Source organism: Vipera berus (assembly GCF_964194415.1).
Source record: "Vipera berus genome assembly, chromosome: 3".
NCBI lineage: Eukaryota > Metazoa > Chordata > Lepidosauria > Squamata > Viperidae > Vipera > Vipera berus.
Genome location: NC_138204.1, coordinates 96,492,362 through 96,513,872, shown reverse-complemented (window position 1 = coordinate 96,513,872; position 21,511 = coordinate 96,492,362). Strand labels below are relative to the sequence as shown.

General features: G+C 39.8%; 1 protein-coding gene across 5 annotated transcripts in view; it reads left to right on the top strand.

The window, feature by feature from the left end:
* CFH (complement factor H) overlaps positions 1 to 21,511 on the top strand; it is a 138,682-nt gene that overhangs the window by 57,182 nt on the left and 59,989 nt on the right. For all 5 annotated transcript variants that reach the window (XM_081322661.1, XM_081322662.1, XM_081322663.1 and 2 more), the window contains 4 exons: positions 2,621 to 2,697; positions 8,562 to 8,756; positions 10,125 to 10,295; positions 11,985 to 12,158. In XM_081322661.1, the coding sequence (XP_081178787.1) occupies positions 2,621 to 2,697; positions 8,562 to 8,756; positions 10,125 to 10,295; positions 11,985 to 12,158 (617 nt within the window). The remainder of the gene's footprint in view (positions 1 to 2,620; positions 2,698 to 8,561; positions 8,757 to 10,124; positions 10,296 to 11,984; positions 12,159 to 21,511) is intronic.

The window sequence follows — 21,511 nt, the reverse complement described above, 5'->3', positions numbered from 1 at the left end:
CTGTAGTTGGTAGAATATTTGTGTCAGGACCCACCTCAATCCACATCTTAAGAAAGTAGGACTCTTGGAGACAAGATTTTCCAAGCAGGAACTTTTACCAAGAAATAGGAAATAGCAGGCATAATAGACAGGACCTGAGGAATTCCCTCACAGATTGATATTTTTAAAGTGTCCCCAAGCAAAGCCCACCCCACAGTTCATTCGGTCAGTCAGTTCTGGATCAGCCAAGCTCCAGGTGGTAAGCCCATCGTGGGAAAGGTGAGTTAACAGTCCATTTGCAGCAGGATCATTCCCATCACTCCTCACACTTCATTTGGAGAAACAAACAAATCCCAGAGGGTTGCATTTCTCCCCTACCCACCCCCTTTTCTGTTGGCCCATAAGTTCAGAGAGAATGCCTATTAAGAATGCAATTGGTTATATTGTAATGGATAGCACCCAGGCAGAATAAACAAAGGTTACAGTTAATGGAGGAAGTGAAAGCCATAAAGCCCCATGCCTGTTCCCTCTCCCCCTTGGGAATGGCAGAATCCAGGGGAAAATGAGATTTGGGTTTAGCTCAGAGGAAATGAAATATAAATGGATTCTGACAATTTGTTTCCTGTGAGATGTCCAAGCTTTTTGTAAGTTTTTTTTGCTATGTTGTATGTTGTGGTCCCTGATAATGAAATTGCTAGATGAAGAATACTGTCTTGTTTATATACTTGGGGACATCCATAGAAGTTTGCTTGGTGGAACTTAGGAAACAGAGAGTTAAAAAGAACGGGCTGAGAAACACTGTGTTACACAATGGAGGCCATGCATTTTATTGTCAAGAATCCAATGCAGAACATAATAAAATAAATAATATTCCTGGGGGAGCAGCATCCTGAATATATAATCTGATGGATTATAAATCTTTAAGGAGATTTACACCCTGTGCCACAAACTAACCATGATAACATCAGATTGCCACAACATGACATGATTAACATTGACATAATCCACCAAACTACAACTTTCAGTTTTCACTATATTTCATATTAGTTTTACTACATTCTTAGTAATATGCTGACTTTTGATGATACCACATGTCCCTTTTTTCACAATCTCGGGATTTCTGCATTTGAGATTTATTACTCAAAGCAGCTCTGTTTGTTTTTCAAAATGACTTTATTTTTCTTTATTAGCTGTTTAATTACCTTCGACTAAAATGTTTACAGACATAAGCTGTATTTGTATGAAATACTGAAAAGATTCTGCAATTTTTTTCTTTTGAATTTGTGTGAGAACCCAAATATCATAGCCATATCAGTGAAAATAGACATTATTAGTTATAATTTTTATTTTGCTTTTTTCTCCCATATTTGGTGATATAAAAATCTGATTGTGCTGGTTTGTTGGTGACTGAAGATAGAATTATCTCACTTGTTTCATCTGAACATATTTTATTGCATATTGGTTTTCTCTGGACTATAATATTTATTTTTGAAGAGACTTCATTTTGCAATGTTGCTACACAATGTTATCATGCTCTTAAATTTTACCTCTTATTTATCCCTTCATTAAATATTTGGACCACATGAGGGCACTCTTATACAAGGGATAATTAATTGCAAGTTTCATTTATACTTTTTGAGCATTTGTACTTTTCACTGTCCTACATACACACACGTTTGTATTTGTGAGAGAAATCTAAACGACATTTAGTCTGGTTAAAACAGATTGAAATTTTAATATATTTTAGATTTATATACTGTAAGGTATGCAATATCTTGTATTTTATAAAAGATTATAATTGTAATATTAATAGCATATCTTTTAGATGCTGGTTTCCACTTAATTTACCCCTTACTACAAGAGGCAGCTCTAATATAGACAATGATTCTTGGGATTTTCATTATAAAACTTTTAAATACTTTATTACAATGAGGTACTAGTACGAGTCATTTTTAAAACATCTAAATATTTTGTTCCAAGTGCTTCTTGAAACATGGAACTTTGGTTCATGGGATACAATATTCCCTTTCTATGACCTGTAGTCCCTATTCAGGGTAGAGTCTGGGCAACTGGATGAAGTGTTTAGTGACCGAATGCTCTTCCTGATGCCTATACATATTTCGCAGCAGTTATTAATTTCTTTGTGCCCTAGGAGAGAAACATCTGCCTCTAACTAGGATTGAACTCTCAACCTTCTGAATGGCAGGCGAGCATGTTTACCAATAGGCTACGTGCCTCTAAGTTCAGGGTTACAATCATGGGATTGTATTCTTGCTGTATTTAATATGTGCAAGGTTGCTTTTACAGTATATTATTTTGTGCTGTGTCTCTCTCTCTCCTCCCCCCTCTCTCTGTAATTCTTTTTTTAAAAAAATGCCATACACTGTTTTTGAATTTGATGATAGTTTCAAGCATTTTGGAAGGGAAAACAAATGTAAAAGTTGGGGAGAATGAGTTTCTCATCTTTTTCTAACTAAATACCAAACTTGTTTCAGGTTAACACTTCTAGAGTTCCAAGAATGATCAGTAATAATTAGAATAATGATCTTCTCAGTATGTTCTAAACTATTATAAAATTTGCTTTGATGTATAATTCTATTGCAATATTATTGTTTTTAATTCACTATTTTTTAATTATTAGGTATAAGATGCTCAGCCAATTTGATTACCGTGAATGTCGAACAAATGGATGGACCAATGAGGTTCCTCATTGTGAAAGTAAGTAGGCTGTCAAAAATATTATTAGGGATCAAAGTGGTACAAATTGACTTCAATCCCTGCATACTGCCATGCTTATCAAGCAATCCCATTTCTGACCTTAGTTGTGAGTTTCAAAACAATTCCATTTCTCTTTTTTATTCCCATGGAAATAAACTCTTCACCTAAATTTTTATAAATCAAATTTTTAAAATAATTTTTACTACCATTTTTTTCTAAATAAATTACATATTGTTTCAGTTTTTTCAAATAATGAAATACATTTCTGTTTTGAGGTGGAAAACTTTGCTTCATTATATGTCACATGAGGGATTTAAAGTCTATATGCCAAAACTTAGGAAAAACCAATACCGGTAGCACTTAACTTGGTGCTTTATCCTTAGTTTCTTGTCATGTCTGTTGCATGGTTTTTTCTGTCACTTCCATTTATTTTGTGTCCATGTCTTCTTTAAATATTTCTAGGAAATCTCATGATGTTAAAACTGAGTTAGTCAAACCCTCTTGTAGGAGATGACCAGGCTGTGCCCAAGGAGGGGCAAAACACATCATAAGTCACAAGTCCCTGCACACCCAAAAAAGATCTGAATCCAGCCCACCTTGAATGTGTCTCTTATTTCCCATGCATTTCTCTTAACAGCCAGTTGGCCAGATTCTTGTAGAGAGTTTAAGCTTGCAATAAATCTTTATACTCATTTGAGCTGTCTGATCCCATCTCTTGATTTCCCAGGTGCTTGACACCTCTACTATTTAAAATTAAAAATATTTCCTTCCAATTTGTCTCAACAAAATGGTTTATGTTTATATTTTTGGTCAAAAACATTTTTCCCCCTTAGGTAGAATTCTAGGAATTTCTTTAAGTACAGTTACAGTACACCTGCGTTGTTGATCTTGAACCTGGTATTAAAATGTTCCTGGAGAGCTTTGCATAATGTGTACTGATCCTGTATACATTATCTGTCTCTGCCTGCATATCATATCCATCCCATTACAGAAATTTTGTAAAGATTGAACAAACTATTCTTGATCTTCACTGGTGTCCTTTGGAACCACTCTGAATCTCAGGTGTAATTCTTTTCCTTCTTTAAGTCCAATAGTGCCAAGATTCTGTAAATATTTTCTCCATCTTTCTATATATTATTTCTGCTTCATTTTCTATTTTCTTTTTATTTTAATTTTTCACCTCTCCAGTCAACTGTCCTAGAGATTCTTCAAGGTATTATTATCTCTTCTTTCACTTCCTCCTTCATATCTACAAATCTTTCTTCCAATTTCCCTTCAAATGTAGTCAAGTCTCTTTTAACAGATTCAGATACATTCTTCCCTAATTCTTCATTGATTGATTTATTTTTAATCTCTGGAGTGATAATCTTTTTCTTGGGTGCTCTAACAATCCTCTCCTTCCTTTTTCAAGTTTGAAAGTTTGGCTGATTTTCTAGCAGTATAAATCCAGAAAGAGAAAAGTACAAGTACAAGCCAAGTACAAAAGTAAAAGGGAAGTTTCTCTCCCCCCCCCCCCACCTTTTGCCTCTTCTGTATTACCTTAAGTCTCTGGTCCCTTCTGGCACTTTGATATTGTAAAGTCACATGTTCTGTTTTAGAATTCCTTTAGATCATTATTTTGAAACTTCCACCAATTGTCTCTTCACTAAAACTCCAAACAATCTACATTCTCATTGAGCTATGTATATATTTAATAATTTCAAAAGCGCTGTGTAAAAATATTTCAAACTTGACTATCCTTTTTAATCCATTTAAGACTTATTATGGGCCGCTCTTTTAGTAATATGTCATCAATTACGATCTGAAATAGAAAATGTTTATGAGATAAAATTAGAATGTGCTTATGTATTTATTTATCAGGCTTATCTTAAACACCATAATTTGTATACTGAAATAATGGAAATTTGGCTTATGGATCCTATGTTTGATGCTAAAAGCGGTTTGAATACTTTAACTAAGAACTAAGAACTAGCTAAAAACTAAAACAGAATTTGATCATTTATAAGAAGCTGTAGATTGATAAATGTAGGTTGTTCAATCTGTAATGTGTGATGTATCAGGATGTGAAATAAAAAATGCCTATTAGGTAGAGCTTAGTGTGTATATTGGATGTTACAATACAGTGTAGTGTAGTGTAGTGCAGGGATGCGGTAGCTCAGTGGGTTACGACGCTGAGCTTGTCGATCAGAAGGTCGGCAGTTTGGCAGGTTGAATCCCAAGTACTCTTAACAGAGTGAACGCCTGTTACTTGTCCCAGCTTCTGCCAACCTAGCAGTTCGAAAGCACGTAAAAATGCAAGTAGAAAAATAGGGACCACTACGGTGGGAAGGTAACAGCGTTCTGTGCACCCTTGGCGTCTAGTCATGCCGGCCACATGACCACGGAGACGTCCTTGGACAAGCACTGCTCTTCAGCTTTCAAACGGAGATGAGCACCGGCCCCTAGAGTTGGAAACGACTAGCACGCATTTACCTTTATCTTTAGTGTAGTGTAGTGAAATATGGGAAATTTGGGCGGTGAATATTATTTTGGATGTTAAAGGCTAAACTTGAACACCATAACCCAAATCAAAATTAGATAAAACTTAATAACAGGACATGGATTTGTCTAACTAAAACTGGATTGAAATTTTTTTTAACTGATCATGCTATTCTTAGAAATCTATTAGTTTAAGCATGTTGTATTAAATGTTAAGGGAAATAGAGAAGAATGTTCTGATAATGTAACCTGAACTATGTACTAAAAACTCTGTTACTGAATTTTTGATTACACAGTCAACATGATGCTTTCTAAACGTATAAATGTTAAACTGGAAAACCAATAATACTTTGTGGTTTTTTTAAAAAAAGACTTATTTAGAATAAATTCTTGCCAAGCTTTTTGCTATTGATTTTAAATTTTAAAAATTGTTATTTTATTTGTTTCTTTAATCCAGAATGAAGGCTCACTCACCAAATTGTTAATTGTTCTGCTATTCCCAAAAATCCTTTTCCCTTTAAAAATATTTTTTACCCCAATGTGCTTAAGAAAGTGAGATTTTAAGCACACCCAATATCCTTAAAGGCTCCATTGTGCATCTGAACTCGTTGACTTTCCTGAGTCTTCTGGCCACTCAGACTTACAAGTCAGCTGCAAGGACTTTGAAGTCCTGCAGTTTCCTCAATGGAAGAGCCTTCCAGAACATAGGACACTCTCTTGATCTTTCCTTATTCAAGGAGGCTGTGCAGGCCCAGGCTTGTCATCCAATCATCAGTGTTCACTGATATCATATCCACCCCTCCACAGTCATCTTAGTCTACCATTGTTATCACTTGGAAGTGACACGTATTCTTAAATTTTAAATTGTACAGTTATATTTTGTCCCTAAACATAAATTTATATAAGAGTTTTCATCTAGAACATTCAGAATCCTTTATCACTTGTGCAACTGCCACTTTCTGGATTACTGCAATTAAAATAAGCATAAGTGGTAATGCTGCTGCTGCTGCTGCTGCTGATGATGATGATGATGGAAGGGACTTTGGAGGTCATCTAGTCCAAACCCCTGCTCAGGCAGGAAACCCTATACCATTTCGGACAAATGGCTGTCCAGTCTCTTCTTAAAAACTTCCAGTGTTGAAGCATTCACCACTTCTGCTTGTTCCACTGATTAATTGTTCTAACTGTCAGGAAGTTTCTCCTTAGTTCTAGGTTGCTTCTCTCATTGATTAGTTTCCATCCGTTGCTTGTTGTCTTGCCTTCAGGTGCTTTAGATATAACCTCTTATGCATTACTTCAGATTTAATACATGTTACCCATCTTGTTTTAGATGATACATATTTTAACTTCCTAGATTTTAATATTTTAGATTTATACTTGCACAGATAATCAAAACACATAGACAGCTATTTAAAAATTAAAATGTAGTATGTTACATTTTTGTCATTTTATTTTTGTTTTGCTAATATTTATCTCAGCTGTTTCATTTTCACTTTTGTATTGATTTTTTTTTTCAAATTGTACTGGTCATTGACCAAACAGTATTACCATTTGGTTAGTTTCATTTCATTTACCATAATTTTTTAGTTAATTTTTTTTAGTATTATCTCATTTTTAGCTCATTTTCAATTTGCAATTCACTTCTATTCCAAGATCTTCTACAAGTACCATTACCAGCTAGGTAATTTAAAGCCCTGCACAGCATGGGTCAAGTCTACTTGAGAAACTGTCTCACCCCGATAGGACTGGCCCACCCACCCTTGTACCAGTATTGACGATCCCATCAGCTGAAGAATTTTGGTTAGTGGGATACAGGCGCCTTCTCTGCCATGGATCCTGCCCTTTGGAACATCTTACCCCCTGAGATGAAATTGTAACAGTCTTAAGACCTGCCTCCGACAAATGGCTTGGGGATCCAATGGAGGAGTTTCATTCTGGAGGTGGTTGATTAATTAAGATTCAATGTCACCTCCCTTCCCCCCCCCACTGTGTCTGGCTCCCTTCTTTGCCATCTTGCCTCCTTGATTTTATCTATTAATGATTTTATTTGCTGCATTTTGTAGTGGACGAGTCTAATGCTTTTCAATGTTTTTTTTATGTTGTAAGCTGCCCAGAGTAATTTAATATGATATGGATGTCAAATAAATAAATAAATTCTTCATCCTGTACTTGTCATTTGATTTTTATATCCTAAGTAAAGAAATTTGTTTTTGTGTCTGTTAAAGTTCATTATGTTACTTTAATACCATTCCACCTAAATAATTTTAATGTTATTTTTGTATTAATTATTCCACCTAATTGTTCTTTCATGTTTAGATGTTAACAATTGCCTCATCTCTTTACTCTCCTACCATGCGGTAGGAGATAAAGGAATATAGCCAGCCGTACCAACAGGCTGAAAAATAGATTTTATCCGTGGGCTGTTAGGCTTTTAAATGGGACATAATCTCATGCAGAATTGACTTGGGAGGCCGGTGTGTGGTGTAGTTGGTTCACATGGTGTGGTAGGATGGAGGGTTTGTTGTCACTGTGTGTTGTGGAGAGAGAGCACGGGGGGGGGGGAGGCTCAGCTAATCTCAATGTACACATGTTGTACTTTGACAATAAAGGTTTATTTTTATTTATTTATTTATTTATTTATTTATTTATTTATTTATTTATTTATTTATTTATTTATTTATTTATTTATTTATCTCATCCAAATCATTCATTAAACTACTGAATAGTAAAAGACAATTATGGCATCTCACCAATGGACACCTTGATCTCCACTTTTTAGTCATCTATTTATTCATTTATCATGTCATTCAGCCCACATTTAATTAGCTTACATAGACATCCACTCTGTGAATATATACAGAGTGTTTTTTCAAAAATTGAAAACACAAAAAGCTTGATAATTTTTGCTTTAACTAATCTTTTTGTGTATTTTTCTTTAAAGTGCCACAGTATTAGCTTCGGCTATATGAGAGATAAATTATTTCTTTGCTGATGTTTTTATTGTTAAATATATTCTTCATGAATATTGTTACTATTGCTGCAATAATAATGCACTTCATGGTAATCTATCTCCCATTATTTGCTCAGTTACCCTATGTGATGGAGTAAAATATTTCTATGCTGATTGAGAATATATCCACTTACCTATTTTTAATAGATTTGTATTTTCTAATGATCACAGTAAGATCATGGATAAAATGACTTTGTTTTTGTTTCATTAAAATAAACATTAAAATTGCCATTTTGCTGGAAACTATACTAGGTAGATCACCAGATTTTTAAATATGTTGGGTTCATGATATGTTTCATTTCCTTGCTTGCTTCCTTTTTCCTAAATCTGAAACATTTTTAATTAGCTTTATATCACAATGTTACTTTATTTGCAGTCAACAAATGTCGTCCAATAGTACCACCAAGCAATGTGAGGATTATTCAGGGTGCAAAATCTCAAATGAATGAAGATTATGTATCTGGTGATCTAGTGTTATTTGGATGTATTGGAAAGTTGAAAATCAAAGGATCTAATATAATTTCCTGTAAAACTGATGGCACTTGGAGTGCACCTGTTCCAGAATGTATAGGTGAGTGAGGGGGAGATAAGTAAACTCTGAGTGTGATTATTACACTCCTTTGTCATGGTTGGATCACTCTTTGATTGGCTTGGAGTTCTATGGGCTGCTCCCCATTACAGAAAGACTGGACCTATTTGGTCTGCCCCAGACAATTGATGAACCCCAATTAGTTCTAAATGGAACTTTCTAGGTGAAATGGGAGAAGAGAGATCTAGAGTACCACTGGAGGACAACAAGTAGTGAAGCCAAGTGAGTATGACTTAGAGCTATTACCAAGACCTATCTCATGGTGCTAAGAGCAGGGAAGTATCCATAGTATTCTGTCCTTATTACACCTGCAGACAGTTATTTGGTGGTTTTATTCAAGGCAACCCAGGTTTTCGTAAGAAGGATTGTGAGAAATAGGCTTTGCATACATTGGATAAATCATTGAATTCACTCTAAACCTTGAGGCAACCCCCATGGAACTAATTGAGACTTAGACTGGTTTCATTGTCTGGAAGAAATTTAAACCTATTAATCCTGACCATTAGCTTGGCTGTCAGTCTAATACATCCATGTCCTTCCTGATAGGCTAAGACTTCCTGTCCAGTGAGATGTGGTTGGGTTCTGGCAGTACTAATTCTTAACTTGGGAGATAAGATGGTCCTACCTTCACTTAAGGAGCCAATAGTGCACTCTTTCCTCAAGAAGCCACTACTAGCTGGATAAATATTGTCCAGTCCCCAACCTGCCCTTCCTGGGGAAGGTTTTTTTTTAAGAAGATGCAGTTGCTTCAGAGAACTGTGGAAGAAGTGGATTATTTTGACTCTTTTCAGTCAGATTTCAGATCTGAGTACAGAATTAAAATGGAATTCATCATAACTGTGGTGAGAGTAGGATGCATCCATTCTTTCTCTCCTTGATATTTTAATGGCTTTTAATCATTCTGGGCTGGCTTCAAGGATTGAATTGGGTAGCACTGTGTTACACTAGTTCTTCTTCTTCCTCTGGAATAGTTCTAGTCAGCATTCATGGAAGGAGAAGTCTAGCCCATAGATTGTGCTTTGCAGGTTGCCTCAATGCTTAGCACCCACACCACGTCTATTTAATATTAACATGAAGACACTGGGTGAGGCTGAAGGCATTTCATTTGATTGTGAAAATAACTGAATAGTAGATAGCATTAAGATTTATTATTATTCATCCCAATGAGTATGAAAAAAGACACTTATTCAACCTGACCGTACCTGAATCCTATTAGGATGAAAAATGAGATTAAAATTACAAAAAAATCTTTTTCTTCTTCAATCTTTTTAGCAATACAGCATTCTTTTTTATTCAAGTGAATAAAGAGGATATTAATGAAAAAAACATTTTGTTTGTATTTTATGGTAGAAATAACTTGCCAGGCAGACAATATTGAAAATGGAAACATACTATCTCCAAAGTTCATATATAAGGAAGGTGAGAGAATCCGATTCTCCTGTAATGACGGATACACATTTGCTGACAGACCAGATGCATTGTGTACTGAGAATGGATGGGGTACAAAGCTTCAATGTAAAGGTCTGTATGAGTTTCTAATGGTCATGATTTTTTGAAATCTTATACACATTTTATTCTTCTTACTGTGCATGCCTAGAATTGCAGCTCCTATCAATCTGACCTGGTTGAAAACTTTGTGGTAAAATAGGGGAAAAGGTCTCTGTATGTTTATATTTCATTTCATTTTTATCAGACATACAGAAAACAGGAATAACAAGCAATGCTTTAGAAGACTCATCCTTCCATTTTTAAACATATAAAAGAAAATATTGTCTCAATTTTCCTCTAGATTTATGGATTATTTATATGTATACTGAATTGATTTCCTAAACTAGCCATTATTAGTTTTAAAGGGATAATTTAAAAAGAACTATTAAGCCTATAATTTCAACATTTTAATAATCTTTGATTAATTAAAACTCATGGTTAATGGGTTCCTGAAACCTGTGGAGCCAAATGGCATATTATACTTCCTTTAATCTTAATTGATCAGACTTCAAAATATCTTTCTTCAAAGGAAGGTGTTATTCTTCTGAAGATCATTTGAGGCAAGCATTTATTTCTGTCTGCAATCTATCATAAGTAATATGGCTCAGCAATAAATGAGGGGCCAAATAGGAATGAATGTTTCATGTAGCATTTCTTGGACAGAGGAACACAATTCACCAAGACAGTTTGTTTGATTTAGGAAAAATTTGGGTGATAGTTCCACAAGGAAGCAACTCAATCTATTTTGGAAATATGTGTAAAGGGCAGAATTGATCCACAAGTCACTTGGCCACCTTTGTTTTAGACCAGTGGTGGCGAACCTATGGCATGTGTGCCACAGGTGCCACACAGAGCCCTCTCTCTGGGCATGCATGCCGTCACCCCAGTCCTAGGCCTTCAGCTGTGTTTTATAAACCCTTTTTGCTTTAGGCCTCCACCACCATGTGCAAAAAAATAAGGTTCAATCAATCAATCAATTTCAACTTCTCACAGGAAAAAAAAAGATCTCGCAAAGTTGGAATTGATTGATTGAACTTTTTAGTCCCACCCTGTCTGCTGCCATGCCCACCCAATTGGCCACACCCACCCAATGGGCCATGCCCACCCAGCACCCGACGATTCAGAAGTGGGTTTTGGGTTGCAGTTTGGGCACTCGGTCTCTAAAAGTTTTGCCATCACTGTTTTAGACTGAAATCACTTTATGACTTTAGTATTGGTGGTTCTTACATTTGGGCACTAATTTCACTCTTTTTTTCTTGAATATTGTAATATCACATAAAGCTAAGCAACAAAGTAAGAATGGAGCAGCAGCTTTAGGGCAGGGTTTGCCAACATAGTCAGGTCGATAAATGGCTGAGTAAATAACTGGTCGAAAATTAATGATGGAAAGTCATTGGGATCAACTAATCTCTGAGGGTCTCTGTAATCTTCCATACTGATCCCTAGTCCTGAAGATAAGGTAGCTAGCAAATAAAGTGCATTAGCCAGGGATTGGCTGGTCAGTGATCAGTGAGAGCAGCCTTGAGTTTTCTCTATCAGCTGTGTGTTTTTTACTAACCTTGATTATCATTATTGTTCATCACACAGTCAGCCAGCTGTTCAGACTGGATTTGGCATTTTTGTCCACCTATTGAGAACTTCCCAAGGACCCGGGATAGGTAAATGTTCTTGTTTCATGGTGTAAAACATTGAACACAAATTTTCATTCATATTCCTCCATAGAAATTCAGTGTTTCCCTCCAGAAGTGAGAAATGGCCATGTTCGACCTAGACAACCTCAATATACATACAATGAAGAAATTGAGATAAAATGTAATGAACAGTTTGTCTTTGGAGGCCCAGGAAAAGTTTCCAAATGCACTGCAAGTGGTTGGGACCCTCCTGCTCTCTGTCAACGTAAGTAGCTTTTTCTATGAAGTTTCTTTCTGGAGCAGAAATTGCTTCATTATTTATGAATGATATTCCTATAGTTATGCTAGATAAGGTGATATAATTATTGTGGGAGGAGACTAGTTTATCAGTAGTAATAGTGGGAGTGCAATATTTTTTTCATCAAAAAATAATCCTAAAGCCTTTTATAATAATCGTAAAATTGGAAAAACAAGATAAAAATGGAATAAAAACAGATTAAATAATAATAAACTCATTCCATAGAATGATGACCTGCTCCATATTATCAGTAACCTGTAATCCAGAAGTCATAATGCAGGGGAGAGAATCTCTCAGAAGATTGTCAGGACCCAAGAAGGTTTCTTTAAAGAATCACTCTGATTCTTTAAAGAAACCACATCCTGTCACAGTGAGAGAAGGAAATCTAATGCTACAAAAGTGAGTTTACAAATTGTATTGCTTGCTTTCTGATTTAAAAGCTTAACACATAGCACATTCCCACAGGCATTGCCCAGTTCAGCATCTGAACCTGAGATACAGGCAGAAGTATACAGACATGTGCTAGGGAAACAATGGGCTGTACTTGCATGGATTTGCTCAAAGTCGTCCTTGTTGATTGGTATGTAGTCAAAAGTGGTTGATCGTCCTCTGCTTTCCTCAGCTACACAAGTCAGAAATTTCTTAGAAATGACAGAGCTTGTTTCTCAGCAGAATGTCAAGATAACTAAAATCCATATTCAGTTTGCCAAGTTTGCAAGCAAGTTAGTGGCAGAAACTTAACATTGAGAGTAATGTTGAAGAAGAGGGTCAGGTGATAGTGTCCAAGGGACAAGAGGGCATTGCAGACCACATAAAGTATTCCATTTTTTTCCTCCCTAATCAGTATTTTTTAAGAAACAGTTCAGTCATCTTGCCCAAACAGAAAGTATTTGCTGATACTGTAGCTATTATAATCCTTTAAAACCGAAACGATGTTTGTTTTCTGCTCAGTTCACACACTTCAGCTAGAATGTTCACAAAGGCTTCAACTATTTGGGCAGGAAAGATATGATAAACAATTAGTTTATCACTGCTTCATATAGATAAGCTGCCATTTTGGTTGTTTTTGACCATAAGTTACAAGTCTTCTGAAAGTCCCCTGTGACAGTAAGAAGAGTAAACCAGTCTACCAGTGGTCTGTAAGATTTTCATCTAAAAATAACCAATTTGACAAATCTCTGGAACAAAGAAGGGGTGCTACTGGCCATTTTCCAGCCTAGCAATCTACCAACTGTGTTATTTGGGGACAAAGATGTATTAGTTTTTTAGAACAATCCTGGATAATTTTACAGCTAGAAGGAGAAATGTTCAGATTGCTTGTGAATTTCATCCTAGCTTACAAGGAAATGCTGGCAGGGAGTGGCAAGTGTACCTTGAAGTATGCTGTGGAGTGTGCAGAAAGACAATGGGATATTTACATGGGATAAAAAGACAAGCAGATACAGGGACACAAAAACAGCTGCCATATTACCTGCTCACAACAAATTCTTGCACTTTTCAGTGGTATGCTCATCATTGCCATATAGCAGTTGGTGAATCAGATATTCCAAGTAATTGCCCCTTTGGCATAAGCAGCCCCAGGCCAGGCTTGAACTGTGCCTGAGAAAGCAAATGTAGTCTGAATTTACAGGAAATGTTTCCTTCTAAAGTGGGTCAGGCAGCCCAAAGAGAAAAAGCTGTGGAGGAAAGCTACCATTGCTCAGGGAAAAGTGAAGGTTCCCTATCTATTGAAGCACTGCAGAGAGACTGCATGGCACTAGGTATGCTAGCAGAAATCAGAAAATACCATTTTGACGCAGAGCAAGAAAAGAAAAACAAAGAGGTAGATGTGGTTCCCACAATGGGCCACCCCTAGTTTGAGGAGAATGGTGTGTATTCATGTCCTCAAGAAACTGTTAGGAGGGTATCTGTCAGAATCCAGTTAGATTTCATTTCTACCTATCTTCTCTGATTAAAAATCCAGCCCTTGCTTTCTCCTTGATTCTGTCATACTAAAAAAGTGGAGGGGGAACGCATGGGGACTTTTGTTGCTTTCACTTCCTGTCTTCACTACAAAGTAACCTTTTGTTGATTCACTCCATGTATACTAAACATAACAATGTAGCCATCTGCCTTTCATCCTATGCTGCTCTGAAGCTCTTCCCTGTACTGACGGCGAGGGAAAAGGGGAGGGGGGAAAGATACAACACTTGGAGTCTGGGCAATAAAAAAGATTGAACGATCGTGCCAACTGAACCAGACTGACAGTATCTTCCCTGAAATAAACACCTAGAATCTGCCAGTTTGGATCGCCTGGAAGAACTGCGGGTTAGGGGGGCTGCTTGGGAACACTTTAAAACGTTGAATGATGGGGAGGGCTCCCCAGATCCAGTCTAGCATGCCTTCCGTTATTTTCTCTTAATAAAGATTCCTATTGGAAGAAAATCTTTCCAAGAGTTCTGTCTTCTTAAGATGTAGATTGAAGTGGGCCCTTACTTTAGACTGGATCTGCAATAATAGTCAACCTTGAAGGGAGAACCTTGCAGGGGGACTTTGCAAAAATTAAAATGTCAGACAACGAGGCAGGGAAGGGAGAAATTCTCCTGGAGAGAGAGCCCGTTCCCCAACCAGAACCCTGCCAGCTGTTGGGATCTGAAGTGTTATACTCCTCAGGAGAAGAGATGGAGATGCATAACCACAAACCTTGGTGGTCGATGGGCGTTGGAAAAAAAAGTAAGTGGGAAAAGAAATCAAGAAAAGTGACCCTGAAATGGGGGCTCAACCAACCAGAATGGAAGCAGGAGATGGAAAGATCCCTGCACATAAGTGAAGAGGAAGGAAATTGGGCACAACACTCGAACTGAATCCTTGAGAAAGCTATCGACCTAAGGAAAAGAACCCTTGGCCCCCTAGAAGAGGAAAGTTCTGAGCCCCACAGCCATACCAGCACCCAGAGCAGCAGTTGGAGAGATGCTGAGGGGGGAGGGGTACCTGCAGTCCCGGGGCCATCCACTGATCCAGTAGCAACCATTTCAGCAGCCCCCACTCCCCGCCGAACCACAGATGGCGATCTGGATGGAAGACAATACAACCAATGACCAAGGCACTGATCCATTCAAAACTTCCACTGTTGGATGCAAAATTCAAGGGGGAGCTGACACTCTTGGGGTTTTCCCTAACCCAAGTCCTCAACTACATGGAAGAATACGGCCGGTACATCCCCAGCAACAAAACCTGTATCAGGATCGTGCAATCCGCTCTGGACGGACCGGCTGCAGATTGGGTGGTGAATTTGCATGACTCCGATGCCCCAGAGCTCAATGACTTCAACCGTTTCATGTCCTCTCTGAGAAGGCAATTTGAGGACCCCCTGGTCGACCGCAAAACCCACAAATCAAAATTATGAGGCAAGGCAGATGGTCGGTAGCCAAATATATGCAAGAATTCTGGGCCATTGCCAGCAAGCTGAACTGGCCGGAAGACATCCTCCTTAGCCATTTCAAAGATGGCCTAAATTACGACCTATACAAAGCCTGCCTGCCCCAGGGGGACCCACAATAACTCGATGAATGGTACGTCCTGGCAGAGGAAGCAGAGAAGAGACACCACCGAGGAAAACAATGGTGCCGCTCCCAAACTGAGCCGATGCGAGAGCCAGCAAAGCCACCGGCTATGGCCAAGAAACCAATGGGTTGTTTCAAATGTGGGAGAGAGGGGCATCAGGCCATAGAATGCTGCTCGAAAGCCCCCCAGCACAACCCAGACAGATCACTGGCCAGAAAATTTGGGAAGTCTCCAGCAAACCCAAAAGAATCAGCCACGAGAGTGATAGAGGCTGTGGAATCCCTAACCTCTGCTCAACGCGGGGAAGGAACTCCCACCTACACTGCAGGTTTGGTGGATGCCTCAGATGACAGCTCGGAAGGCGAACCCCTGGTAAGTGGACCCATCGCACCCATCCTCAAGATAGTGACTATATTAATTCTCTCCATGCCCGAAGCTGTCAAAGTGAAAGCCTTAATAGACTCTGGCTGTACCCGCTGCCTCATTAGCCCAACGCTAGTGGGAAATCTGGGCATTCCGTTGAGGAGGCTAAAACAACCAATCTCATTTGGCCAGTTAGATGGGTCCATAGCAGGGGCGGGTACCAGCTACCCTAGCCACTTTACCAGTCCACCTATCCCTGGGGAACCATGAGGAAGACATAACGTTTATAGTGACTCCAGGCATGGAATGCCCGATGATCCTGGGGATGGAATGGTTAAAGAAGTGGAACCCCTGGGTAAATTGGAAGGCATCAGAAATCAACTTACTGAAAGGGGACCCCACGGACTTAAAACCTCAAGGGGAGCAACCAAAATTAAGAAGGGAAAAAGTATTGGAGAAGAAGAGGGGCTACCTGAAATACCAGAGGAATACAGAGATCTTGCTGAAGTGTTCAGCAAGGAGAGGGCAGATGAGCTTCCCCCACAGTGACCCACGGACTGTGCCATAGAGTTCAAGCCAGGGGCAAAACTCCCAAAACCCAGATTATACTTCATGAGCCCAAAGAAGAAGGAGGAAATGGAAAGATTCATAAAGAAAAACCTAGAAAGGGGGTTCATTGAGCCAGCGAAGCCTAAAATGGCCGCTCCAGTCCTCTTTAGAGAGAAGAAGGATGACTATTTACACTTGTGCATTGACTATCGCCTATTGAACACAATCAGTGAAAGCAACCTATAACCTTCCCCTCATGAAGGACATGTTATCACACCTCTCGAAAGGAATTTTTTTTTACTAAACTAGATCTAAGGGAGGCGTATTACCGCATTAGAATTAAGGAAGGGGATGAATGGAAAACCTCATTTAATTGCCCAGTGGGGTGCTACCAACTCAAAATTTTGCCTTTTGGATTACAAGGGCCCCCCCCGCAGTATTTATGCAATTAATCAATGAGGTACTAAGGGAGCACCTATTTAAGGGGGTCCTGGTTTATCTAGATGACATCCTTATCTTCACTGAAACAAAAGAGGAACATGTCAACCTAGTCAGAGTGGTTTTAAAGAAACTGCAAGCTGCTCACCTATATGCCAAATTATCGAAATGTGAATTCCACCAGAAAAGAATAGACTTCCTGGGTTATCACATATCCCCACAGGGCATTGAAATGGACCCAGAGAAGGTTAGAGCAATATTAGAATGGGCACCACCTTGCACAATTTTAATTTAATTTAATTTAATTTATTGAATTTATATACCGCCCTTTCCCGAAGGACTCAGGGCGGTTTACAGGGTATAATTTTTAAAACATTAATACAAAAATTAAGACCAATTTAAAAAAGATTAAACTAAGTCCCTGCAACATGTAAAACCCCAGTTAAAACCCCAATTAAAACTCAGCCTGAGCCGGAAAGCTCGAAGACCAGGTCTTCAGGTCTCGGCGGAATGATCGAAGGTCGGGGGCAGTCCTAAGCTCCGCAGGCAGCTGGTTCCAGAGGGCAGGCGCCCCCACAGAGAAGGCCCTCCCCCTGGGTGTCATCCGCCGGCATTCTTTCACCGGCGGCACCCTGAGAAGACCCTCCCTGTGGGAGCGCACAGGACGAAGGGAGCTTGATGCCAGCAGCAGGTGTTCCCTCAAATATCCTGGACCCAAGCCATATAGGGCTTTATAGGTCATCACCAGCACCTTGAATCTCACCCGGAGGGCAACTGGAAGCCAATGCAGCTCGCAGAGCAGAGGTGTTACATGGGAGTAACGGGAAACTCCCATCACAACTCACGCGGCTGCATTTTGCACCAGTTGAAGCCTCCGAGAAGGCAAACAACTGCAAAGTTTTCTGGCCTTCGCAAACTTTTACCGCCAATTCATCCCCTCATTTGCCCAGATTTCTCTGCCCCTCATGAACTTACTAAAAATGAAGGGGGTATCCTCAGTAAAACCTAGCCAGACACTAAAATGGACAATGGAATGCCAAGCAGCATTTGAGAGATTAAAGAGACTCTTTTCTGCAGAACCTATTCTGAAACACCCAGACATGGATAAGGCCTTTATTATACAGGCAGATGCAAGCGATGTGGCAGTGGGGGCTGTATTATTACAAGAAAACAATGAAGGGGTATTGCAACCCTGCGCATATACATCCAAGAAACTCAGCAAAATGCAACAGTGCTGGCCTGTGTGGGAGAAAGAGGCATATGGGATACGGTGGTCATTACTTACGTGGTGTCAGTTCTTTGAAGGGAATAAAATTTGTTTTCAGGTGTGAGCAAACCACAAAAATCTGGAAGCATTGAAAACACCCAGGAAACTCAACCCCAAGCAAACCCACTGGTCCCAACATTTTCACCAATTCCACTTTACGCTCAAGCATTTGCCGGGGAGAAAGAATTTACTGGCAGATGCACTATCTCGCATGCCCTAATATAACAGCACATGATCCACTGATTCTAAGTCACTTATGGTGGAATCACAACTGATAGTGCCAATAACTACCAGAGCCCAAGCTAAATTAAAAGTGCAGCTGGATAGCCAAACTGGAATTGATTTCCAGAAAACCTTGGAAACGGATGAATGGTTCCAGAAAAATAGACACGTGTGCACAATGAAGAACAGACTACCTTGGGTGGAAGAAAAGTTATACATACCAAGAAGCTGTGTGACCATTTTGAAAAAAATGAAATGAAAATGAAATGAACCTTTATTGTCAAAATACAACTATGTATACATTGAGATTAGCTGAGCCTCCCTTTGTGCTCCCACCCCCCAACACACAGTGACAACAAACCCTCCAACTTACTACACCATGTGAACCAAAACTTTCAGTGATAGCATGGAGGCAACCCAGCAAGTCGGTGACAGAATTCATCACAGCTCTTCATCAAGCTTCGTGACTCTACAATTTCTCTGACCTAGAGGAGTGACTAAGAGACCGCTTATCTTTGTGAAGGAGACTCTCTCACTTCAAGAGGCCTGGTAGACAAAGCTGCTGGAGGGGCCGTGAAGGCTTTGCAGTCCTCCAAAAGCATGCCATCTACAGAAACTGTCCACCACGAGGACGCTGAACGAGTGGAAGACACCGACTCCGACCATGAAGTCGACAAAATTCAGTGGGACCACAAAAGAGGAACAAGGCCAACTGACAAGGCAGTTCTGTTCCTGAGGTGTTTGGACTGTGGAGGCCACCATCAACGTGCAGATTGCCGTTTCAGGACAGCCACGTGCCAGGCATGTGGAAAACCAGGCCACATCGCCGCCATCTGCTGAGGTCACTAGAGAGACCGCCAGCCAGACAAGACTTTCAGAAGAGGTACTGGGGCCCCAGGGCAACACCGAGTAGGGTTTTGCTCCAGCCGCCAGAGCATTTTTTGCACGGGTGACCATTGATGTCTTAAATTGCAGGTCGAACTTCAAGGTGTTCCATGAAAAATGGAACTGGACACAGGCTCTACTGTGTCCATCATCTCCATCGGCATTTTTTGGCACGTTTGCAGCCGAAGTAACAGATGGGTCAAGATACAACCATCCAATATCCAGAATTCCAGAGTGGCAGTCAAGGGTGAGGCCACACTTGCGGTGAAGTTCAAGGGGTTTTCAGGCCCACTAGATGTTATTATGGTAGATGGCCAAATGTATGAGCCTCATAGGGCTCGATTGGTTCGATGCATTGGGCATCCAGATCACTGGAATTCACCAGACTCAACGACAAATTTGTCTTCTGTCTGCAAGGAATTTGCAGATGTTTTCGGCACAAGTTTGGGAGATTACAAGGGTCCTCCGATAGCTTTTAAACTTAATCCCCAGTTCGCGCCAATTCGGGTTAAGCCCCACCATGTGCCATTTGCATTAAAGCATAAGATTGATGCAGAGCTGGACAAGCTTGTGAGTCAGGGGGTTTTGCAGCCTGTAGATAGTGGGGAGTGGGAGACCCCCATTGTAACACCACTCAAGGCCAATGGAGAGGTATGAATATGTGCTGACTACAAATGTACCATTAACCTGGCACTGCAGCAGCATGTGTACCCCATCCCAGTCATCAGCCATATTCTGGCATTGTTGCAAGGAGGTCACGTGTTCACTAAATTACATTTAGTGCAGGCCTATCAACAGCTACCAGTGGTCAAGGCCACAGCAGCCACACAAACGATTGTTATATGCACAGGGGTGCCTTCAAGATAAACCGCCATCAATTCGAGGTAAGTGTTGCCCCAGGGATTTTTCAGGGGATCATGGAGGACATGCTCAAGGGCATTCCGGGGGTCTGCCCCTACTTTGATGATGTACTCATCACCGGGGAGTCCACAGAAATTCTAGCTGAGTGGCTTAGAGCCATCCTTTAACAGTTCTGTACTGTGGGACCTAGATAAAGGAGAGACAAATGCAAGATTGGCGTTCTGTCCACAGAATTCCTTGGGTTTTGAATCGATGCCAAGGGCATCCATCCTGCAGAGTTAAGGCTGAAAGCGATTCAGCTGGCACCAAGGCTCAGGTCCAAGGGAGAGCTTCAAGCCTTCCTGGGCCTCCTGAATTTTTATCATTCATTCCTCCCAACAAGGCCACAGTGGCAGAGCTGGTATACCAGCTCTTAGACAAAAAATTCCCCATGGCAGTGGACCAAGCTCCACGAAAGGAGTTTTTGGGCAGTAAAGGTGTTGTTGTCCTTGAACTCAGTACTCACGCACTTTAATGAAAAGCTGACAGTTTGCATCGCATGTAATGTGTCCCCATACGGGGTTGGAGCTGTGCTGAGTCACTTATCGGTGGATGGGAGACAGACATCTATCGCCTATTACTCAAAGACCTTGTCCTCAGTGGAGCGCAATTATGCAAAAATTGACAAAGAGGCCTTGGCCATTGTGGCCAGGGTTAAGAAGTTCCATGACTATTTATATGGAAGGCAGTTCACGGTCTTTACTGACCACAAGCCCTTGCTAGGATTGTTTACAATGGACAGCTTTCATCAAAAGCAATGCCTGTACGCATTAGTTGAACTTTATTCCTAGAAAGGGTTTTGCTGTTTATATACTATTCTCCTTCAATAATTCACACCTCTAATTATGCACATGTAATTGTTAAAGTTGTTGCTTGTGAGCCTGAAACTTGTCCCTTCCTGACCCCATTCACCACTATTAATCACTAGTAGATGGCCTTGGCAAATCATTTCAAAAACAAAGAGAATGCAGGAGATTGCAAGAAAACAGCTAACCATGAGTAACAGCTGCAGCAAGGAGAAGCTTAGAGGCTTAATTTTAGAAATTTAAGCCTTTATTTAGCAATCTATGCCCAAGATTACTGAGTAGAATCAATTTATGCAAGAAAGCACAGAAAGTCCTGAACATTGTGAGTGAGCTTTTTAAAAAAATGT